The sequence below is a fragment of the Panthera tigris genome, chromosome C1 (assembly GCF_018350195.1).
Source record: "Panthera tigris isolate Pti1 chromosome C1, P.tigris_Pti1_mat1.1, whole genome shotgun sequence".
Classification (NCBI taxonomy): domain Eukaryota; kingdom Metazoa; phylum Chordata; class Mammalia; order Carnivora; family Felidae; genus Panthera; species Panthera tigris.
Genome location: NC_056667.1, coordinates 32,077,955 through 32,100,784, shown reverse-complemented (window position 1 = coordinate 32,100,784; position 22,830 = coordinate 32,077,955). Strand labels below are relative to the sequence as shown.

The window sequence follows — 22,830 nt, the reverse complement described above, 5'->3', positions numbered from 1 at the left end:
ATGCAGAGCCCCTAAAGGATCAGAGGGGCGGGGAGATGGACGCAGAGCAGGGACCACAAATGTCAAAGGATGGACTTGGCAATGCAATGGAGTGACGTCCCCCAACTTGCAGTGACTCTGTGTGCACAGGACGGTCAAGAAGGGGTGCGGCTGTAGGCAGTGATCAGGCTGAGCTCATGTCGGCTTGGACTGGGTGGGGTGGGGAGAAGTGGTAGGATTCTGGAAACATTCCTCTGGTAGAGCCTCCAGGTTTTGCCACCACAAGGGGGCGCTGGTGGTGCCATGAGAATAAAGGAGCCGAAGCCGAGTCCGAGGTTTATGGCCTAAGAAACTGGAAGGATGGAGTTGCTACTTCCCGCGATGATGAGGATGCAGGGAGGAGCATGTCTGTTAGACACCAAGTGGCTTTGGGGTGCACAGTCTAGGAACGATTGCCTCCCGGTGGCCCGGCCCGCGCTGCAGCCTCTGACAGTGAGGAAGTTAGACACCAGCGCCACCGTGTGGTCAGACCCCCTCGGCGCCCTCGAAGGCTTCATTCGGTCTTTTCCGCAGTCCCCAGGCCAGTTCGGGGCTTTGTGGAGCCTTGGTGGTGATCCCGGCAGCGGCCTGGCGGCTCCATGAGGGTGCGCTGGGAATGGGCCGCATGGGCAGGAGCATCCTGTACCCTTGCAGGAGCCCAGACATGGGGGCCTGCAGAACCCTGTTCTGGGCAGGGGACCTTTGGCTCCCGTCATTTCTACCCTGGGTGCTTAGGGCAGCCTAAAGGAGCTGTTTAAGAGCCCTCCTAAACACTGCCTGCCTGCCAAGGTACTGGGGTACTTGAGCTATTTGCTAAGTTGTATTGCATACTTCCGATGTGTCAGACCCTCATGAGCCTCCCACCAGCTTCATGGGGAGGCTGTTGTTGCTCTTACCCCCCCATTTTACACATCAGGAAACTGAACATAGAGAGAGAAAGCCAATTATACAACATCATACAGCAAGGAAGGGTAGAGGTGGGATCCAAACCCAGACCATTTCCTGCTTCTCGATGCATAACATCACTCTTATACTGGCAGTGTAATAACGCAGGGGTTGTAAATCTTAGTCCTGACTCAGCCACTACTCCCTGGGTGATCTTGGGGAGGAAGCACTTGCCCCCTCTGGGCCTGGATTTCCCCGTATGTAAATGAGGGGTGGGGCTAGGTGAACTTCTGGGTCTGAAATAGGCCTCGCTAAAGTCTTAGGTGGTTCCCACCCTCTGCCCCCATCCACATCCCTACGGGCTTCCCCTCTGCTCCCAGCCGCCAGGAGATCCTGCCCTGGGTCCCTTGGCCTGCCCTTCACCTGCCAACCCCAGGTCCACCCCATAGTTTCTGACCCTCTGTCATCTATTTCACGCATCTTACTGCTGCATGCTGAGCTGTTTGGAAGCATGGATGCTAGGATTCCCAGCCCCAGGGCAGCTGGGCATGGTGGAGTTTGAAAGCCTGGTTGCATCGGTGGCCAGAGTCAGCTTGTGGGTCCAGCTCTCTCGGTCAGTGGGGGGAGAACAGGTGCTGGTGTGTCCCAAGAGCAGCGGTGGGGCTGGCGATGTGCCCGGAGATGGGCCAGCAGGACCCAAACCCTCAGGAGCCTGACAGGTGGGCCAGACGTTAGCAGAGCTCTCCCCAGAGCCTGCTGCCCATATCAGAGAGGCCTCAACTAGACAGGTGTCGTGTTAAAGGTGACCCGGATGGGTGGGCCGCCCCCACCGGAAACCAGACCAGGAGACTAGTATTTCAGGGCTCTGCTGCCTCCCGCCTGGGAGCAGCGTCAGTTCTGCCAAGTGCAGCAGGTCCTCTGGACAAGAGCGGCTGGGATGGGGCCCTGCTCTGCAGGCGTAGGCCAGCGTAGCCAACACCCCCTCCCGCCCCCCAAGGCCAGCACCTGCCACCTGCCAGATGCTGTTGTACCGCCAGCGGCAGCCTGGCCACGGTGGCAGGTGTGTGTGTCGACGGACCATGGCCAGTGCTCCCGGACCGGCCCGATGGCTGCCGTGTCCCAGAATAACAGATTTCTTCAAGAATGCGTTGAGCGACCGTAATTATGGGAACCACGTCTTGGTGCCAGGCGTGTGTTTGTTCCTCGTAGCGAACCCCACGAGGTGAGACTGCCACATTCGTTTGACAAGGCGGGAGACAGAAGCACAGCAAGGTGACTTATGTTGCTCATGGGGGAACCCACACTGAAACCCTCGTGAGAAAAGCAAACCGACAAAAAGGCTTGCCTTTGTTTGCTCTGGTTCAATCCCAGCCCTTCCACTTCTCTCACCTGAACAGGTTACTTAACCTTGCTTACCTTGAGTCCCTCATTTGTAACATGAAGATAAAAACAGGGCAGACCTCCCGGGATCATTTGAGGACTAGAGGCATTAACACCCAGGAAGGCTCTAGAACTGAGCCTGGCCCGTGGTAGACACAAGGCAGCTTTTGTTCACCGTGATAGTGTGCAAAGCGTTCCCATCTCTGTCATAGCCCCCATCCTGTCAACAGTCTTGTGCCACTGACACAGCCGTTAGGCCCCATGCACAGACAAGGACGTGGGCATCGAGGACGGCGGCGTAGGGCTGGCTGTGACCCCAGGGTCTCCTGTGTCCCCCCCCTCAGGAACCAGTGATGACCCGTTCCAGGACTCAGAAGGGCGAGAGGGCTCAGAGGCCGTGGCGGAGCACCAGTTTTCAGACCTGGAGGACTCAGACTCGGACTCGGACCTGGACGAAGACGAGGATGAGGACGAAGAGGAGAGCCAGGACGAGCCATCGGGACCGGCCTCGGAGGCACCCCCGCCTGGCCCGCCAGCCACGCTGCCGGCAGACTCCTCACCCGTCCCGGGCCCTCAGCCCCCAGATGCCACCTCTGGCGATCAGGCCACGCGGGGCAGCTCGGTCTTGGAAGCTGAGCGCTCGGCAGCTGGAAGTTGTTCCACGTCCAGCCAAAGCATCCCGTGCCTCCCCCGTCTGGGACTGGCCCCTCCGGGCCCCGTGGAGAAGGACACAGGCTCGGCCCTGAGCTCCAAGGCTGTGTCCCCAAGAAGGCCGTGGTCCCCAAGCAAAGAAGCAGGCAGCCGCCCAGCACTCACCCACAAACACTCACTAACCAAAAGCGACTTGTCTCCCCAGCGACACCCACCGGCGGGAGAGCCACAGGCCTCAGCCCCGAGCCCGCCGGGCCCCCTGCCAGGCCCTCTCCCTTGTGGGTCTCCAAGACTCGAGCTGTCTCCTCTCACCCTCCGCCCCCTGGGAAGGGAAATGCCCCCTCGAGTGCATCCACCCCCCGAGCGCAAGGGGGCCCCAGATCCGGGCCCCCCCAGACATTCACCCACCAGGAGACGGTCCCCGGGCCAGGCCGAGTCACCGCCACGGTCAGCGCTGCCAGGGAAGTGGGCCTTGGCTGGGCCGGGCAGCCCCTCAGCGGGCGAACGCGGCCCAGGCTCGGGGCTGGCCCCGCGGGCTCCCTACCCGCCCCTGCCTCTACCTCACAAGCTTCTTGGCAGAAGCCCGGAGACCTGCGCCTCCACGTGGGTGAGTTCCTGCCCCCAAGCGGCTGGGCCGCTCATCCCCGACGGGTGGGGGGCCACGGCGCACTCCTCCCTGAGGCATCAGACCCGTAGCTGCACAGCCCTGCCAGCTTGGTGATCGCTAATGACATAGCAAACGTTTGTGGGCCACCTTCTGTGCCAGCCCCCACCCTGGGGCTCCCGAAGGCGGCCGGGGCAGCCCCGGGAGCAGCAGAACGTGGGCGCCGGGGCTGGCCCTGGAGGCAGGCGTAAACACTTTGCCCTTCCCCTCCCATCTCCCCGGCCCCACGTCTCCAACATCACTGTCACCAGCACCCTCAGAGACACCACAGCCGACACCGTCCCTGCCACACCGTCAGCACCGTCACCGTGGCCGTCCCCAGGGCCATCGCTGCCATCACCACACTCACACGCTCTCGCCACCACCGGTGTCGCCACAGCATCACTGTCCACTTCCCTTGACCTTCCAATGCCTTTTCTGTCACCGCGTTGTCATGAACCATTCACTCCCAGCAGCATCCACGCCATCACTCAGAGACTCGAGCTCCCGCAGGAGCACAGGCTAGGAATCTCTCCTTGGTTTTCGGTTTGGGGGTCACGTTACGATGCCCGATGGTGGGAGAAGATAAAGAGCACGGAGTGGGAGCTCATGTCCAAGGGTAGAGTTGGCTCAGGACCGTTCTGGGAACAGGAGAGGCAGCAGAACCGAGAGAGAGGGCCAGGCGCGCGGCAGGCGGGCATGCTGGCCAGAGGCACGAAGACCGTGGGGCCCAATGTGCTCACGGTCACTGCGGGGCTGGGGACGGCCCCCGCCAGCACAGGGCAGCTCCACGGGCAGGGAGTCGGCGCTCAGCTCCCCCCAGCTCTGCCGGGACTTGCTGTGTGATATCAGGCGAGCCCCCTCCTCATCTTTTAGGCCTTGGGGGTCTCCATGTGCCAGCACGTAGCCCTTGCCTTACCCTGTCTTGTTTTCTGACCCCAGCAGAAGGCCGCGTCCCGGAGTCCCTCCTGCTCACCTGGCCCTGCTCATCCTCCCTCCTCCCGACCCTTCTCGGCCCCCCATGACTTCCACGGCCACACCCCAGCCCGGACAGAGGAGAACATCTTCAGCCACCTCCCTCTGCACTCCCAGCACTTGACCCGTGCCCCGTGCCCCCTGATTCCCATTGGCGGGATCCAGATGGTGCAGGCCCGGCCGGGGGCCCACCCCACCCTGCTGCCGGGGCCCACGGCCACCTGGGTCAGCGGCTTCTCGGGAGGTGGCAGCGACCTGACAGGGGCCCGGGAGGCCCAGGAGCGAGGCCGCTGGAGTCCCACCGAGAGCTCGTCAGCCTCCGTGTCCCCTGTGGCTAAGGTATCCAAGTTCACACTCTCATCGGAGCTGGAGGGCAGGGACTACCCCAAGGAGAGGGAGAGGACGAGTGGGGGCCTGGGCAGACCTCCTGACTGGGAGCCCCGAGTGGCTGAGGTGCCCGCAGAGCCCGTACCCACCCACAGCCCCCGCACCCCGCCCGAGGCCTCACCCCGGCTGTCCCACGGCCGCAGGCCAGAATCCTGGAGCCCCCGCCTGGAGTCACCACGCACGCCGGCCAACCCCGCGGCCTCTGCCGCCTCGCCCCTGGACCGCAGCAGTTCGGTAGGCTGCCTGGCAGAGGCCTCCGCTCACTTCCCAGCCCGGAGGAGGAACCTCTCTGGGGAACCCAGGACCAGTCAGGGCTCCCCCGAGCCCTCAGGAAGTGGGGGGCCTGGGGCACCTCCACATCAGCCCAAGGACAGGGGCCCCCCAAGCACTTAGTCTCTCTCCGACTGCTTCAGCATCTGGCTTCCGGTGTTCAGCAACAGACGCTTCCAGCCAGCTTCCTCGAATCATCTCGTTCTCATGGGCTCCCTTTCCCGTCTGTCCATCTGTCCAAGCAGCTTCTCCTCAGTCCCCAACTGTTCTATCTTCCCACGTATGCAGTTACCTGTGCCTTTTTCTATACCTTTTGTTGCTTGAAAAGAAACAAAACACACGCACACATAAAAAAAAAAAAAAAAAACAAACAAACCCACGAGGAGTCTGAGGCTGTGAATATGTTGTGCTTTTTTGAGAAAGGGTGTAGGTGGGGCCTCACCCTGGGCCACTGCGGTCTACAGTCACCACCGCCCCTCCCCCCAGGCTGGCGAGAGGTAGCCATTTGCTGAGGGAAAGGGGGATGCACTGAAAGAGGAAAAAGAAAAAAGCGAGAAACTTTTACAAACATATAATTAAATGTAAAAGCAAGCACTCCTATGTACAGATGTTTATGGTTCCTATTTATTGCCGCTTTATTCCACCCCAGCTAGTGACCACTCTCACTGCCAGCAGAAGGGCCAGCAGCCCAAGGCAGAGGGACACAGGCAGGGGGACCCCACTCAGCCTCCACAGGCAGGCCCAGAAAACTCCAGCTTTCTTTTTCCCAGGAAAAAGAAAAATGTTAACGTTTCCTAGGATTTCATCACAAGTGATAGGAGCAGATGGGAGGTGGGAGCTTGTTGGTTCCCTCTGGGCTCCCTGATATCCTGGTGGTCTGAGTCATGGACCCATCCTGGCATCCTGACAAATCCCCCCAGCCCCCCACCTGCCACCCCTCCCCTCTACCCCCTCCCCCCAGCCCCTAGGCGGCAAAAGGAGGCCTGACTGTTCATCTCTTGGGTCCTGAACACCTGACTGAGGCCTTGCTTCAGGGACCCAGCTGCAGACTGCCTCCCTTATTCTAGAAACTACCCACGAGGCTGAAGTGACAGGGCCCAACCCTTAGGGGTCAAGATCCAAGGTGCATTGCCTTGCCATTCCTGAGGCTGGGACTTGGGTTTCATTTCATGTTTGGTCCCTGAGGTTCAAAGGGCCCTGTTTCCTCCATGGCTGGGCTTTTCCAGTGCTCAGCACTGGAAGTTTATAGGGACCTGTTTCTAGACCTCTTTTCAGTAGAACTGGATCCCGCCCCTGCCCCCATCTCCACCTCACCCACTGTCAGGCCTCCACTACTCCCAGGAAGTACCTAAAACCATGACTGGTAGGAACTGCCCAGAGCTGTTTTGAAATCTCTTTTAAAAAATCACACACACACACACACACACACGCACGCACAAAGAGGGGATGGTGTTTGGTACTTCTCCTAGCCTCCTCAGATTCTCTTGCCCTAAAAGTGTCCTAAGCCCATTGAATTCGTCTCCAATCAACCAGTACTAGTCTCCTCCCTCCTCCCCATCTCCTCCTTCAAGAAGCCTCCCTGGACTTCCTGGAGCAAAAGCCTGCTTTGTAAGAAAAATTATATGACCGGAAATTAAAATCCCACGTTGAAATATAGAATTCTTGTTTACCCTGCCCTGGGAGAGTCAGGTTTTCTCCCAACCTTCCAGAGTTTATTTTCTGTAGTTTCTACAATGGGAAATTATAGAATGGGAAATTCTACAATGGGACTCACTGACCACTTCCCTGTCCTCGGCCAGCCATGTGAATCCTGAGCCTGGGGCCTCCTGAGCTGTTAAAGTGGTTTAGACAGGACACTGGTCGAGGCCATAATTCCCTCCTCTGCCAGTTCAGGGTCTTTCTCTGCTTGGCCTCTGCTGAGTAGACAAGCCAGACCCAGTTTCAGCCTCAGGCCACTGTCTTGTTTCCCTTAGGGCCTCTCTCAGAGCTAAGACACAAAGGGAACAAGAAGGAAGGGCCCCCCCTGGAGGTCTGCTGGGCTCCAGGGTACTGGGGTGAGGTTAGCCAGCCGTGCTCAGCTGCCTGGCCCGGAGTCCAGGGCTCCCGCCCAAACTGGGAGAAGGCCAGCAAGCCCAGCCTTGACCATATGGGTGCTATTTTGGCCTCACAGGAAGCGGGAAGGTACCAGGGCCCGGTTATAGCCCAGGCTTTCCTCACCCTTACCTCTCAGCCCTACCCATGGAGACTTCTAGCACTGGGGCCTGGGAGCTGGGAGCCCAGGTTTGAAACCTTCCTGGGCAAGATCTTCCAGCCTAGACTTACAAAGTAGTGGACAGGTGGCTCTGCTGAACGAGCCCCTGACCTCGGGGGTGGCCATGCCCCTCCCCCCAGCCATGCACCCCCAGCTCTCCTGGGCATCATTTCCCCTATTCTCAGACAGCGTGCCTACTGAGGTTGCCTTCCTGGGAGACCCAGTCACAGACAATGTGGCCAGCAGGTGAGAGTCCTCCAAGCCACTCAGGCCCACAGGCACAGGCGGAGGGGACAGGGACCAGGACACCAGAGATCCATTTCTCAATAACAGGGACACAATGCACAAACAGAATCTGGCCAGAGGGCTGCTGCCCCACACAGCTCCCCAGAGGGATGGAATCGATGCCACCAGCCCGGGACCTATGTCACCGGGCACAGTGCTAACCCCTTCTGCCAGACTCTATCCCTGTTCCCCCGAGCACAGAGACCCCGGCACACGCACACACACATACACGCACGCACACCTCCATAATTCTGGAAAAAGACTCTCACTCCATGCCCTCCACGGGGCCCCCCGTCCACTCCCAACCACTTCCACATTTGCAGTTTGCCTGTGAGGCCGCCGTCCCTGTTCAGGGAGGCAGAACAGAAAGAGGTGCTGATTGGTTGCCACAGACACCTGCTGACGCTCTGCCAAAATGTGCCAGGCGGCCATTCCTTGGTACAGGCCCACTCTGGTCCTTGGGTGCCAGTGGTGTGGCAGGAACTGCACAGGATCCAGAGCCGGCCCTCGCCTTCTGTTGTGGACTCCAGAACACTCAGCTCCCAGGCCTCCCCTCCAGGATGCCCTTCACCCTTGGCAAGTTCAGGATCATTCTGGGTACTAACCTTGTTCCCCTCCGAGGCACCTTGCCCCAGCGCCCCCCCCCACCGCGCCCCCCTCCCGGCCTTCCACCCTTGGCTTCTCCTCTGACCCAACCAGGACGCTGACAGCAGCAAAGCATCCACTCTCCCTTTTCTATCACCTCCATCCTCCAGACCCCAGAAGTCCCTCTGCCTCTCTCTGTGGGAAAACATCGGAAAGAATTAGCTTCCAGATCCCTGTAGCCCCTGCTCTGTTCTCACCCTGCACTTCTGAATAGGAACCAGCAATATATCTGAGCTGAACTGCTCTCCAGCCCTTTCTCCAGAAAAAAAAAAAAAAAAAAAAAAATCCTTCTTAAAGCAAAAAGTCCTGCCTTGGAGACAGATCTGCAGCACTGACCAAGGGGAGAAAGTTCCCAAAGACCTGTCCCTACAAATTCTGCTTCTGTGTTGTGGCTCCAGTCTGCTTTCCATTAGAAAACCGCTTCGGCACTTATGATCACTTTACTAAACCTAGTGTTTAAAAAAAGAAGAAGAAGAGAAAAGAAACAGAAAAAAGAAAGGTGTAGGCAAATGTAAGATACATGATTTCTGTAAGATAAATATTTGCCTTTTTTTTTTTCTAAAAGGTGTATGTATTCTGTATGTGAAATTGTCTGTAGAGAGTTTCTATGTTCTTAAATGGCAATACATTCCAAAAAATCGTACTGTAGATATGCACAGCGGCCACACTGGGATGGGGTAGTTTTGCCTGTAATTTTATTTAAACTCCGGTTTCTACCCTTGCATCTTGCAACGTCAGTATGGTATATAACAGTGCAAAAGAAAAAAAAAACTCAAAAAAATCCATGCAGGTCTAAAGCACAGAGTCTGATGTACAAAAGGAAAAAAAAAATGCTCAGTATTGATGTGTGTGACCTTTGTTGTAAATTACATCTGTACTGTGAATGAGAAGTTTTTACAAGTATAATAATTGCCTTTATTACAGCTCTGGCTGAGTGTTCAGCCTGAGGATATTTTTTAAAAAAAACACACAGCACGTTGGAATAAATTTGAAAATCCCAACATAGCCCTGCTTGCCTGGCTCATGGTTTTTCTGGAAGGCTGTGGAATGTCAGAGCTGGAGGGACACTTGGTATCCCAAGTGTCTCTTTTACTATAGAGCAGTCAGGCCCAGAGGAGGCAGGTGGCCAGGCCACAGTCACACAGCCTGGGACTCCCGTGGCCCCTGGCTTCCAGGCCTGGCAACTAGATACCTCACCATGTGGTCTGGGGTCTGTGTTTCCCAGGGCTGCCGTAAACGCCTCCCACTGCATAGGCAGCATAGGCAGCTGAAAACAACAGAAGTCTGTTCTTTCACGATTCTGGAGGCCGGAAGTCTGAAGTCTAGGTATTGGCACGGTTGGTTCCTTCTGGAGGCTCTGAGGGAGAGTCTGTTCCATGCCTCTCTCCCAGCTTCCGTGGCCGCAAGCGATCCTTGACACGCCTCAGTTTGTGGCCACATCACTGGGATCTCTATTTCCGCCTTCCTGCTGCCTTCTCCGTAGATTCCCTACCGCCCCCCTTCTCTTCTAAGGACACCTGTCATGGGATTTGGGGCCTACTCTATCAAAGATGATCTCGCCTCTAGATCCTTAATTGAATGTATCTGCAATGACCCTTTTTTCCAAATGAAGGTCACACTCACAGGTTGTGGGAACTAGGGCGTGGGCTTCACTTGGAGGGCCATCATCCGACTCCCTACAGAGTAAGACCTGGAATCAGATCACGACCCAGCTACTTATTGCCTGTGTGACCTTGGGCAAATTACACAACCTCTCTGGGCCTGCATTTGCCAACTGTGACGTGGAGAGTGGTTGTGGGGATTACATGAGATCGTATATACAGGAAGGCTAATGGAGCCTTCAACACTCTGCTCCGAGCAGGCCTTGCATGGGGTGCTGGGGATACCAGGGAGAAAAGACAGGCATGGGTCCCTACCTTTTGCATTGCATACTGATTTGCTGAGTGACAGTGAGGGGCCATGGTTGGATACAACAGTGAATAAAACAGTCCCACTCTCGAAGAGCTTACATTCTAGCATGTCATTGTGTGTACATTACATCCTGATGATGGCACTAACGACCCAATTGCAGTGGCCATAATTGCTGTGGTGGGAGAGAACAAAAGCTCTAGTCCAACTGGGTCGCAGTCATCCTAGAGACCTTTCCCGGAAAACACCTAAGGGTCAACCGAGGAAGGGGAAGCTATGAGAAGGAGCAGCCCAGAAATTCAGCACTAAGAACCCAAGAACCAATGAGGGGGTCACTGCTGACTTAGGGAAAGGCTGGCCTAGCACAGTGTCTGGTGCATAGCAGGGTGGGAGGCGGGGACAGCAGATCCAGATGCCCTCCCAGGGGAGAGCGGGGCAGTAGCTGGAAGGGGCACGGGGCCCAGGGAAGAAAAGAGTTGAGTGCTGGGGTGGGGGGTGGGGTGGGGCAGCGTTGATGGGAAGGAGATGGTGAGAATCAAGCCGCCGCCATCCCACCATCCCGTTATGACCCACGGGAAGAGATGCAAAGGAAGTCAGCGTGTCTGCAGGATGAGAGGAAGTTGAGAGCATCCCCGCAGAGGCAGTTTCTCTGTGAAATGGAGTGAGGCCACCTGAAGATTACAGACTGGAGAAGGTGTGAAGGACCTCTGAAGGGAGCAGGAAAAAGCCGCCCAGAGGAACCAGGTACTGAGGGCCGGGTGCTCAACCGCAGCACTCAGCAGCCACGGCGGGCGCGGGCAGCCAGGTCGATGCATCGGGGTGGGGGTTCTGCCCAGCCAGGGGACGGAAGGACAGCGGGGTACGGGAGGTGAGAATATCAGCAAATGAAGAGGTGAATTATGCCATCAACTTCGCGGGCTGGGAAGCAAACAGGGGTGGCCGATACAGAGAGAGGCCAGTGGTCAAGTGACCGGGGATTTGGATGAAAACAGAAAAGGCTGGGAGTTATCTTAGCTCATTATTTCAGAGGCGAGCCAGTTGTGGCTAAAGATGGTCGACCTCCGGCGTGACTGCAGAGGTGCCGTGAAAGAGAAGGCCGCTGCAGAGGAAGAGGCCAGGAGGTGAGTGGCCAGGGCATGGAGGTCATGTCTGATGACCGCAGCGCTTGGGTGGAGATCGGGGCTCTCAGCTAGGGAGTAGCAGTCAGGAGAGGGGCTGCCTGCCGCATGCACAAGCAATCCAGAAACCCAGGGGCTGACTCGGCAGAAGCTTATTTTTTCTTTCCCTTGGCAACTCGTTCGATGTGGGTCAGCAGAATTCTACTCAGCCCAATCACTTCGACACCCAGACTGACAGAGGCTTCATCTTTGGGCTCCCGTGACCTCAGGCAGATGAGAAGAGCCCGGTGCTCCCTTGCACTGACAAATAAATGCTTCCAGCTGGAAACAAACCTCCCTCCACTCCCATTTCACCAGCCAAAGCCAGTCACATGGCCAGGCTTAAGGAAAGAGACCAGGAGCACCTGTTAGCAGGCCTGATGACAAAACCACACAAAGTTAGGACTTCTTGAGATAGGAAGTGCCCAGGAGGGGAGCGGATGTCAATGATGGCGTGGGGGGGTGGGGGTGGGGTGGCTAGGGGGAGAGGTGGGGCAGAGCCTGATGACATTAGCCTCAAAAGTGCTGGGTTTTTCCGATGAGAACAATAAAGGTCTAGCAGAGGCCCCAGAGAGCGAAGACGGTATCTGGCCTTAGAATCGTGGGGTGTGGAAGGATGAGAAGCCCCCCCACCGAACGGCTGCTTGAGAGCAAGTCCTTGTGGGGAGCCTAGGTCTCAGTCTAGGCCAGTAGGATAAGTCTGAAACAGCCCCAAAGAACTTTAGAAAAGCATAGTACATGCCAGGCCCAGGGCCCAGCATTTTACAAACCTGATTCTCAACAACCCAAGACGAAGAGGGTGACTGTCCTAATTTTTAGAGGAGAAAACAGAAGTTCCAAAGGACCCCCACCAGCCCAAAGTGCCCAGCTAGTCCGAGGCAGTATGAAGACTGACCCCAGTCTGACTTCAGAGCAGGTCCTCAGGGAACCCCGTGTTCCTCCCCTCTCTCCACCCTGGGTCTCGGACAACTCACCTCCTTCTGGCCAGGGAGCCGTGGGACAAGGCAGGCCCAGGCTGGGGCTCCTCCCCAGCAGCCGCCTGGCTTCTCAGCAGGGCCATCTGGTAACCACGTGGGTTCCCCGTGCCTGAAGCCACAGGCCCAGGGATCAACCAGCAGGCGCCACAGTGTGGCTCCCCATATGTGAGTGCGTGCAAGCTGCACGTGAATTCTCCGCAGGACCAGCCGCCTGCCCTCACCCACCTGCCGCGGGGCCTGAGGTCCCCCCAGTCATTTACACTTGCCACAAGGCCTCCTGCGGCTGCTCTCTGGAGGTCATGGATGAGGCACACACCCCCATTTTCCACATGAAGAGCAGAGCCCTGAATCACACTCTAGCGAGTGACAGCACCACTGGGCTAGCTACACCTGACCCAAAGCCTCGGGAGGGCTTAGGCTGTGTCTGTGGCCATTGAGGCCTTAGCCACACTTTGCCTGGCTCCACATCTAGGACTGGGTTGATCTTGCTCCCCCCCCAAGGCCTGGACCCTCTCTGGGCTCAGGACCTGGAGACTCCTGGGGCCAGGCCGCAGCGGCTTCAGAGGGCAGGTCAGCCTGAGACGAGCAAGCGTGGAGACAGGAAGAAGAAAGGGTCAGGGGAAGAGAGAGGGCCGCTGAGAAAGCAGACTGGGGCCGGTTGCACGGGCTCATCCCAGGGTCGGGGGCTTGTCGCCCCATCCCGTTTAAATAGAAGGCAGACTGGGGCTCAGACAGACGCTGCTGCTTCCCAAGGTGATCGTGGTGAGTGGCAGAGCTGGGATAGAAAACCAGGCCCTTACATTCTGGAAGTGGTTGGCTTCCTATGAAAAGAGAATCTGCCTCTTTGCTACCAAGCAGCCCTCGAATCCGGGTCGGGTTCGGGGGACCCCAGCGTACGTATCCCCTGATCCCATCAAAACCTCAGCCACTTTAGGGAGACCTAAACTGACCCCTTTTATAGATGAGGAAACTGATGTCCAGAGCTGGGAAGAGCTTGGCCCAAGGCCAAGGCTGGAATTGCTGAGCCCTCAGCAGAGCCACCTGCACACCCTGCCCACTCCCTCCCCTACCCCAGGCCCGAGTTCACCTGCCTGGCTCTCCTGCCCGGCTCTGCCTTTTTAGGAAAGGAAAAGAGCAGCCCTGGTGGCAGGCAGGCGAGTGGGCAGGCGGCCATGCTAATCCACCGGCTCCCGGCAGCTCTGGTTACCGTGGTTTGGGGCCCCGGCGGCCTCGGCTGGGAGTGCCAGCCCAGCCAATGGGTGCCTCCAGCTGAGCTACCCTGCCAGAGCCATACAAGGCCTTGCTGCAGCCCAGTCGCAATCCAGCATAGGGCAACCCCAGTACTGGCACCGGCCCCGCCCATGAGCCTCCCAGCCCAGCACGTCCTCGGACTCTGCCTAATCCAGCCTGGGAGTAGGCAGGGCTGGGGTGCACGTGCACCGGGCCCAGGGCTCCCCAGGGTCAGGAAGGTGGCACCACTGGGGCAGAGGCCAGAATTGGGGCAGGGGCCTACTTGGCAGTAGGGAACCCAGCTGGGGTCAGGAGGAGGGAGCCCAGACCTGGTCCAGGCTGAGCCGTCTCTCCACAAGATGCCCTTCTGTTCCCATTATCCCTTGGGCCTGACTGGCCACTCGTCCTGCCCTCTCTGGGAAGGCTGTGAGCAGAGTTAGCATCTGGTCCTTTCTGGGGTCTTCCCAGGGTCCAAACCCCAACTTACCTAATCCATCCTGAGTGTAAGGCATATGCACCTGTCAGAACTAGGGCTGTCCACTGGTGTGTGCGTGCTGTGAGAATCACGCACATATATGGCCCCGTGTGGACCTTGTGTGGCTCATGGTCATTGCTATGGGTTCTGGGCCTGGAGAGTGGAAGCAGGCAGGGACAGGCGACCCCTCCCCAGCCAAGCTCATCCCATCTGTCAGCTCATGGTGCCTCCAACTCAATGCTCACAAGATCCCTGGGAAGCAGGAAGTTTGGGCCCCATTTGACAAGCAAGGAAACTGAGTCACGGGTTATTTCCCCAGGCCAGGGTGCCAGGATTCAATCCCAGAGCAGTCTGACTCGAGACCACTGGACCATGCACACTTCCTCCTCTGGGAAAGTCAGATTTTGGAGGGATGGAAGCTGCCACGTGGACCGAAGTGTCTATGGAGGAATGAAACTGACAAGAAGGATCCTCTGTTCCTGTGGCGGGCAGGGCTTCCCCAGGCCCCTGCTGCACCACCATTGCCCAGAGCCACAGCCATGGCTGCCCACATGTTCCGAGGTCTGCACGGAGCTTGCCTGACCACCACTGACAATTGGATTCATCGTGGAAGCCACTGGGTCTGAGCATCCTTATGTGTCCTACGTGGGCCAAGCTGAGCTTGGAGCCAAGACTGCGGTACTCTCCGGGGCCACCCGGCAGGTGAGGGAAACGTGCCGGCACGGGGGGTGGCGGGCCAGGCTGGCATTGGGCTCTGTTTGCTCACCCAAGAAAGGAGGAGATAAATATAGACACAGGATTACTCAGACACAGCCTGGGAAAACCGGCTCCACACCTTGACTTCAGCCCTGGACCAGTCTCACCTTTACACGCCTGCCCACTCCATGCCTGCTGCCAGCCCTGCCCCGCCTCCTCCCGGGACTCCCCACCTGGAAACTCTGGGACAGCCCTTCCTACCTGCTCTCTGGGGGAGGGCAGAAACCGAGGCCCAGAGAGAGCGGGGCGCTTGTCCCAAGTCCCCCAGCAGGTCAAGAGCAGGCAAAGTTAGGACCACACCTGGGCTTAGAGGTCATCTTTTCAGGCTCAGGCACTGTGTCAGTCCAGACTCAGTTTCCCCATCTGTGAGACGGGGGGCCCGGCATACCCAGCCCTCCATTGCCATGGGCCTGAATGTAGGATGGAGCTGGAGACCACCAAGCAGACAGGGGATGAGGCTGGGGTCTCATGCACGAGGAGATGCCGGCCTGAGTGGGATGCGTATGGCTTGGGCATTTGCACTCTGGGGCCAGACTGCACGGGCTCAAATCCCGGCTGCCCGTTTTTCAGCTGTGCGACTTCAGGCAAGTTACTTAACATATTCATGCCTCAGTTTCCCCATCTCTGAAACGAGAATAACAATAATAGTTATTCTCACGTGTTATGATATAGTATAAATATTACACATAATATGTATTTTATTCATATAGCATAACAATAATAGCCCATAATGGCACCAGCCTCCTAGAGTGTTAGGGAGGCTTAGATGAGTTACTACAGGCAAAGCACTTACACCAGGGCTTGGCACAGAACAACTGCTCCGTGCATGTTTATTAGGATTATCCAGCCGAGGCAGGTGGGGGCTGTGATACAGGGGCCCCGGGTGGGTAGCTCTGAGGCTCCCACCCGCCAAGGGCACAGGCTGGCCCTGGGCTGGACACTGTACAGGTCTCTGCTGTGCTACGGCCCCTGCAGCAGCTCCCCTCCCTCCCTGCCACCCGCAGCTTCTGGACTCAGGCAGACTTGGATTTGAACGCTGACTCCACCACTTACGGGTTGTGCGGACCTGGGCGAGTGAGTGGCCCCCTCCAAGGCTCAAATCCCACCTTATCCCTCTAGGGACTGGTCCGAGACTTACCTAGGGGAGTGTGTGGGAGACACGCGGCTCAGCCAGGCAGATGGGTTCTCCACACCTGATCGCATCCTAACCTCTTTCTCTTGCTTCCTCCAGCTGTCCCCGGTGGCTGCGCACTCAGCCTGGGAGAGGCCGTACCTAGCTGCATGACCCTCACACATGCAAAGGCCCTCAGGTATGGGAAACACGCACCACCTCTGACACTGTGCATGAGCGCAGTTCGCTGCCCACCAGCCTGGGGGACCCCAAGGGATCCGTAAGTTCCCCCCTGCACACACGGCCCCCCTGCACCCCTCATGCGTGCATGAATGTCCACACAGGTGTGTGTGCCCTCCCCCATGCATGTCTGCACACACAGACACGTCCATGCACACATGGGCACCCAGGGCACAGCCATGCCCACGTATGCCCACCCACGTATGGGCACAGAGAGGCAGGTGCCCGCAGGTGAGTCCCTGCACATCCTCACCGGCATGCACGCTCCCACTCGGGGGTGTCCCAGCCAGGCCTGGCCCTAAGGTGGCCGTCTTCACGGCAGAGGAATGCAGACAGTTGGGGATACTCTGCCAGCGGACGTGAGGGAGAGGCCCAGGGGAAACCACACAGGTAGGAATCTGGGCAGGCATGCCAGGCTGAGGCGGGGCCCTCGGGTGCCAGGAATTGTGCTGAGGGGAGTGCACGTGCAGATACCGTTCACCTCCATCTCTCCCATCGCCCAGGCCCAGGGGTCTCACAGACCATCGTCCCCCACCCGGAGTGGCGACCAGGTTCTCCCTGCCCAGCCTGCCACACGGAGCCCCGTCTCCCGCTGGGCTGCAGTGGCCAGTCTGAGCTGTGTGGGGCCACACCGGGTGCTCTTCCTCGTGGGGGAACCTCTGACCACAGAGATCTACAGGAAGAGTGCAGTCATTGACTCTGCTCAAGGGAGGTGATGGACACGATGCGGAAGTCATTAGAACCCCTTGAGTCCTGACCCAACAGCCACAGTGTGCTAATAAGGCGCTTGCATCTCCCAACTCCCCGAATGCTCACAAAAGGGGCCCTATTCCCACTTACAGATGTGGAATCCAAGGTACAGATGTGCAGTGCCCTAGCCAGGTCCCTGAGCTGGCTGACTCTGGAGCCCAGCATCCAACCATGGTGTGTGTATGTGTGTGTGTGTGTGTGTGTGTGTGTGTGTGTGTGTGTGTTGTGTGGTCTCTGCCACCCAGCACATTTCGCACAGCCGGTGGAGAGGTCTGCAGGTAAGGCCTAAGCACCGCAGGCAGCATGAAAAACGCTGTCCTAGACCCAGGGATCCCCGGCCCTAGGGGGCACCGAGGCCTGCCAGGGCCCTTGCCACATCCACCTTCCCCAGGTTGTGGCTGTGCTACCCGTGGGTAGGACCACCAGGGTGGGGGTGGGGGGCGTGGCTGAGAGCCACCTTCAAGCTTCGGGCTCTTCTGCCAGGGCCCAGCATGGGGGACCAGCTGAGGCTTGGCAGGGGGCGTGTTGGTGTACCAGGAGAGAGCAGGCACTATCATGGAACGAGGCCTCTGCAACATGAGCCCAAGGGTGGGAGAGGTCAGCCCCTATCTCCGCCATAAAGAACATATGGCCTCAGAGGAACAGTAGCCAGTGAGTTCCAGAATAGACTGAGGAAGGGGAGGGAGGGGCTGGCCAGGACCCCAGTGAGGACCCACCCAATTGCGGAGTCCCTGACGCAAGAGCTGATGGCCACAGACCCCTGTGAGACATCCCCAAGCTAACTGGGTCCCCCAAGTTCCAGCCCCGGGGAGGGGACAAGGGGGTACTATGCCCTGGCATCTAGAACCCTGAGGAGGAAGGAAGGGGGAAGGAGGAAGGGCTTGACCAAAATCCCATCCAGAGAACACTCGCTGGATTGGCCACCCTGCGTGCCCCCTGCAGGCTCTACCCACAGGCTCGGCTATTTCGTTCCTGGGGAAGTGAAAATGGGAAAATGACAGTGGAGTCAGGGGAGAACCCAGCAGGCAAGTGATGCGCCCAAGGCCACCCAGGGTAGGAAGGATTCTAACTCCAGCCACCACTGCTCCTTGTGAGGAGAGCCCAATGTGGAGCCACAGCAGCACCCAGGAGCCTGGGGTCTCCAGCCTGCCCCTCCAGCCCAGGAGGAGTGTCCACACCCTTCAAGAAGAAGGGGGCCCAGTCTCACTGCCCCGGACTCCCACCTGCTCTACCAGTGCTAGAGTATGGTGGTGGCAGATGACTCCGCCTCTCTGAGCCTCAGTTTCCACAAGCAGCAATGCCCACCACTCGGGGTTGTTGCGATCATTAGACGGTGTCACGTTTGGAAAGATCCAAGCATAGCCTGGCACACAAAAGGTCTCACCGTGGCCATCTGTAGTTTCCAAAGACTTCTCAAAGGTCCCTGCGCTCCTTTCCAAAGCACTCCTAGGCTTGGAGACATTACCCTAGGTGATGGAGACATTACCCAGCACAGGACTCTGGAGAGGAGCAAGACAGCCGGTGTCACCCCACTTTTCAGCTTCCCAGACCCAGGCCCAGAGAGGAAAAAACACACAGCAAACTGGAGGCAGGGCTTGGAGGACTCATGCCCTGCTTCCTCTCCCAAGACAGCCTCAACGCGGAGAAGAGATCCTGGGCTGCCAGTAGCGTCCCCAGGGCAGCCTTGGGGTCTAGATGTGGCTCTGCGACCTCTCGGTATCACCCCGCTGGCCCTTCCAGGGCACAGGCCTTCCTCCTTCTGTGCAACCCTTCCCCCCACCCCCAGGTGCCGTTTCCCTGTGACCCACGCAGGGGGCCTAGGCTGCTGGGGACCACGTAGAGCCACAGTCCCAGAGGCTGCAGAGGGGACCTGGCCTCCGCGAGGTGTCCTGGAGTCCCGGAGGGGGAGCAGAGAGCCGGACCTGCCGCGGGGGGCGCATGTAGCGGCGCTGCCCTCGCGGTGATGTCAGACCTCGCCGCACCCCGGTCCCAGCACGTTCGTCCGCAGAGCGGGGAACAAAGCGTCCTGCGCATTCCTGCGCACTGACTCACCGCCGGCACGTAGCGCGCCGCCGCCGCTTTGCCCAAAATTGGTCGGGAGCGAGGGCGGGCCGAGCGCGTCTCGCTCCCCGCCCCGCGCTCCCAGCGGCCGCGCGGCGCTCGGTTCCCAGCCAAGGATTTCCCAAAACAGGCAAGAGAGGGAGCGACAGGGCGAACCCCCGGCGGTCCTCGCGATGGCCAGGAGGGTCAGGCAGGGGGCCACCGCGTGGGGCGTGGGAGGGTGAGCAGGGCGCAGGAGGCAGGCTGGGGTGAATCCTGGTCCGGCCCGAGGGCACTCTGCTTGTCATGGAGCCTCAGTTTCCCCATCTGCCAAATGGGGAGGCTCAGGGCACTCTTGTCAGCGCTCGGTGCGAGCTATCTCAACTAATTCTTACACCAACCCAGGGAGGAAGGTATATTATTTTCACCATTTTGCAAACAGGGAAACTGAGGCACGGGCACTGATGGCTTGAGGTCCCGTACTAGTGAGTGGCAGAGCTAGGTTTTGAATCCAGGTTGTAAGGTTCCGGAATCTGCGTGTATCCCCTGTAGCCTGAAATTATAGCGTAGCGCCTGGCCACACCGGGAGTATCGTCCCCGCCCCCCTAACCCTCCCTACCTCTTGGTGTTGCCTGCGACCAGGCCCCTCACTTGACTAAACCTCCAATCCCTCCCCTGTAATGTGGGTGCCTGCGGAAGGGCGCCCTCCAGGGGCTGTCCGGGAAATAACAAGTGAGGGTCCAAGTGTGGTAAAAGACCAGGCGGATTTGATTGAACAGGCTTTCCTCACGGGCACCCGGAGATCAGCTGGGCCAACACCGGAGTGCAGAGAGGAGCCAGACTAAGCCCGGGGACACCTGCCAGGCAGGGTCACACTGGGGCGGGCCTCCACAGGGCAGCCAGGAGGCTGGGGGCCACTGAGCCGCCGGGGCTCCTTGGGAAAATGAGGCAGTGGGAGGGTCCTTGCCATGGTCCCTCTGCCAGCCTGGCCTCTTTCCCCATTGCAGCCTGATTTCAGAGAAGGTGGAGCTCTGTGGAACTGTGGGGTGTCGGGGTCAGAGGCCTGCCCTGACTTTGCTCTCCCCAGGCTGTGGTGTCACCCAGCTGGGTGCTCATCAGAGAGCCAGGGACGGCCCTGGAAGGAAATCCCTGCCCCCAGCCAGCACTGGTTTGGGTCCCACTGCATGGGCCTCCACAGCACAGATGTGAGCTGCCTCCACTTTCAGCTCAGGGAAAGGTCAGCTCCTGGCTAGACCTGCAAGGCCTGTGGTCTGGCCTCCAAGCTCCTCTCCTGTCACTGAGTCCCTCATACCGTGGCCTGCACCTCCTGAGACAAGCCATGCCTCTTCAGGCCTACCGGCCTGCACCCATGCCACTTCCTTTCCCGGGAATGCTTTTCCTCGGTCACAGCCTCATTCAAGTGTCGCTTCTCCTGCCCTGCAGGCAGAGGCAGGCACTCACCCCTCTGGGGTCCTGGGGCTCCATGTCTACCCTCCCTTTCGACGAGCACAGAGCCAGGCACAGAGCACCATGGTCCTTAGGCCTGGAGCCTTGATCACAGGTCCCCCAAGTTCCCAGGTCCCTATCCTAGGCAGGTATGGGGTCCCTTTCCCCAAATCGCAGTTGGGCCAGAGACCCAAAGACTCAGCTCAGGTCTGACACAGAACAGCCTCAGCACCCCTGCTATATGGTAGCAGAAGGCACAGCCCGAGGGCCTGAAGACCCATCTTTTGTGGTCCTGGCTGTGTGACCTTGGGCAGCTTATGCAGGCCCTGCCTGCTTCCTAAGCCTGTTTGGAAGATTGGATGAAGGAAAGCGGAGAGAATGCTTGGCACGGGGGCACATCTCCCCGCAGAGCTGTCATTATCACCAGGTCATTATTACGGACCTGCCTTATGCCTGAGGCTTGGGTGCCAAGGTTGGGCAGCAGGCGGACGATGAACTCAGCGGCAGCCCCAGCCCCTGGCTGACTCAGGCTGAGGAGACACCGGCAAAAGTGGTGGCTTTATGGTCAGCCTGAGCCAGCCCAGCTCTGGCCCGCCCCTCCCCACCCTAGGATTCACCCAAATCCGAGGCCATTCTGGGTTCCTTATCTGGGGAGATAAAGGCCACCTCCCCCCGGATGATAGACCTATTCAGCTGGCTTCTGTGTGACCTTGGTACCCCTTACCCTCTCTGGACCAGCCTTGGGGAGTGCCGGTGGGGGTCAGGCTTCACAAAGCTCCCAGGCGTGTCTTCCACGCAGGCATGGTTGGGGGGAGAGGGGTCCCTTCATTGCCTCTGGGCCCCTGAGGGAGGGGTCCTACTCTTCGGCTCCTCATTATCTGGCCAAAGGTGGTGGTAGGAGATTCCAGAAACCCTGTGACATCATCCTTCTGAGAGCCTGGGGCTTATTTGACACATAGGGAACCTGAGGCGTAGAGGTCAGAAGGCCTTCACCCCAAGCCACGCAGCCAATAGCCGGGATGCTGGTGAGTGGGTCTGTCAGCACAGTCAGGCCGCATTTGCTCCAGCCCTCCATTCTCTGTGGGCTCCTGGCTGGGGGTGGCTGTCTCTGTCCCTCTCCACCCCCCAGGACATCCATTTGGACAAGAATCAGCTTTGGAGGCCCTCACATAAATCCAGAGGACACAGGAGGTAGGCAAAGCTCAGAGAGCTGGAATTGCTTGGCCCAGGTCACACAGCGAGAGAGAAGTGAGATTCTATCCTTTATACCCCTACTCTGTGCCCTGCACAGCTGCTTCCCCAATCTGTCAGGGTTTCAGGGCTCCTCAGGCAGCATGCAGGGAGACCCTCTGGTCTCACAGACACCCCCTGCCTATGGGTGGCCAAAGAGGGCGTGTGCCCATCCTGCCAGGGTGGGCCCACCAGGCCTGCCTGGGCCCGAGGCTCCTTGCCAGGCTCAGATGAAAGCGTGAGGTCATTGGCCATCCCAGCTCCCTGTCCCATCTCGCTGCTGTGACTCAGCCCTGCCATACCCAGACCTCCTCCTCCAGGGGACCCCAGCAATGGCCCGACCTGGTCTGGGCTGCCCCCACTCCCTGTCCGCCTGCTCAGGGCCTCCCACCCTGAGTCACCACTCACCTCACCACCCAGCACACGGCTCGTTGCATAAACAGCCTACTCCTCTCCTCCAAGCTCCCGGAGTTCCCGCTGCTAAAGGCCCAAGAGCCCGGCATGGAGGGCCTTTCCTACTGCCCTCAGACTCGGGCCCCGAGGTCGATCCCCAGGACCCTCAGGACCTGCTTTCAGGGGATTCTCTGGCCCTGACAGGAAAATCTAGAATCGAGGTTAAGAGCTCAGACCAAGGGCTCAGGCTGACCTGGGTTCAAATCCCAGCGCCTTCCTCATTAGAATGGGTGACCTTGGATAAGGTACCTCAGTTTCCCCATCTGAAAAAGGAGGTACTATTAATCAGCTGCATCCCATGCTGATTCTGTGTGGGATCACATACACCAGGACAGTCGGTTAAGCATCTGACTTCAGCTCAGGTCACGATCTTGTGGTTCATGAATTTGAATCCTGCACCAGGTGAGCTCGAGCCCCGCGTCTGGTGAGTGCTGCTTCTCTCTCTCTCTCCCTCTCTCCCTCTCTCTCTGTCTGCCCCTTGCTCACTTGTATCCTCTCTCTCAAAAAAAAAAAAAAAAAAAAAAAAAAAAGAATGCAGGCTGGGAAGCAGGCATATGTCGATTTAAACATTTAAACGGCTGTGTGACCTTGTGCAAGCCACTCCTTCACTGCTTTCAGCCTCATCTGTAAACTGGAAATAATAAAAAGAATCCCCCCTGCTGTGATG

At 58.4% G+C, this 22,830-nt stretch overlaps 1 protein-coding gene across 3 annotated transcripts in view; it reads left to right on the top strand.

Moving 5' to 3' along the window:
- HIVEP3 (HIVEP zinc finger 3) overlaps window positions 1–6,146 on the top strand; it is a 379,962-nt gene extending 373,816 nt beyond the window's left edge. For all 3 annotated transcript variants that reach the window (XM_042996816.1, XM_042996817.1, XM_042996818.1), the window contains 2 exons: window positions 2,628–3,541; window positions 4,520–6,146. In XM_042996816.1, the coding sequence (XP_042852750.1) occupies window positions 2,628–3,541; window positions 4,520–5,332 (1,727 nt within the window). In that variant the 3' untranslated portion in view covers window positions 5,333–6,146. The remainder of the gene's footprint in view (window positions 1–2,627; window positions 3,542–4,519) is intronic.
- Window positions 6,147–22,830: the final 16,684 nt, after the last annotated feature.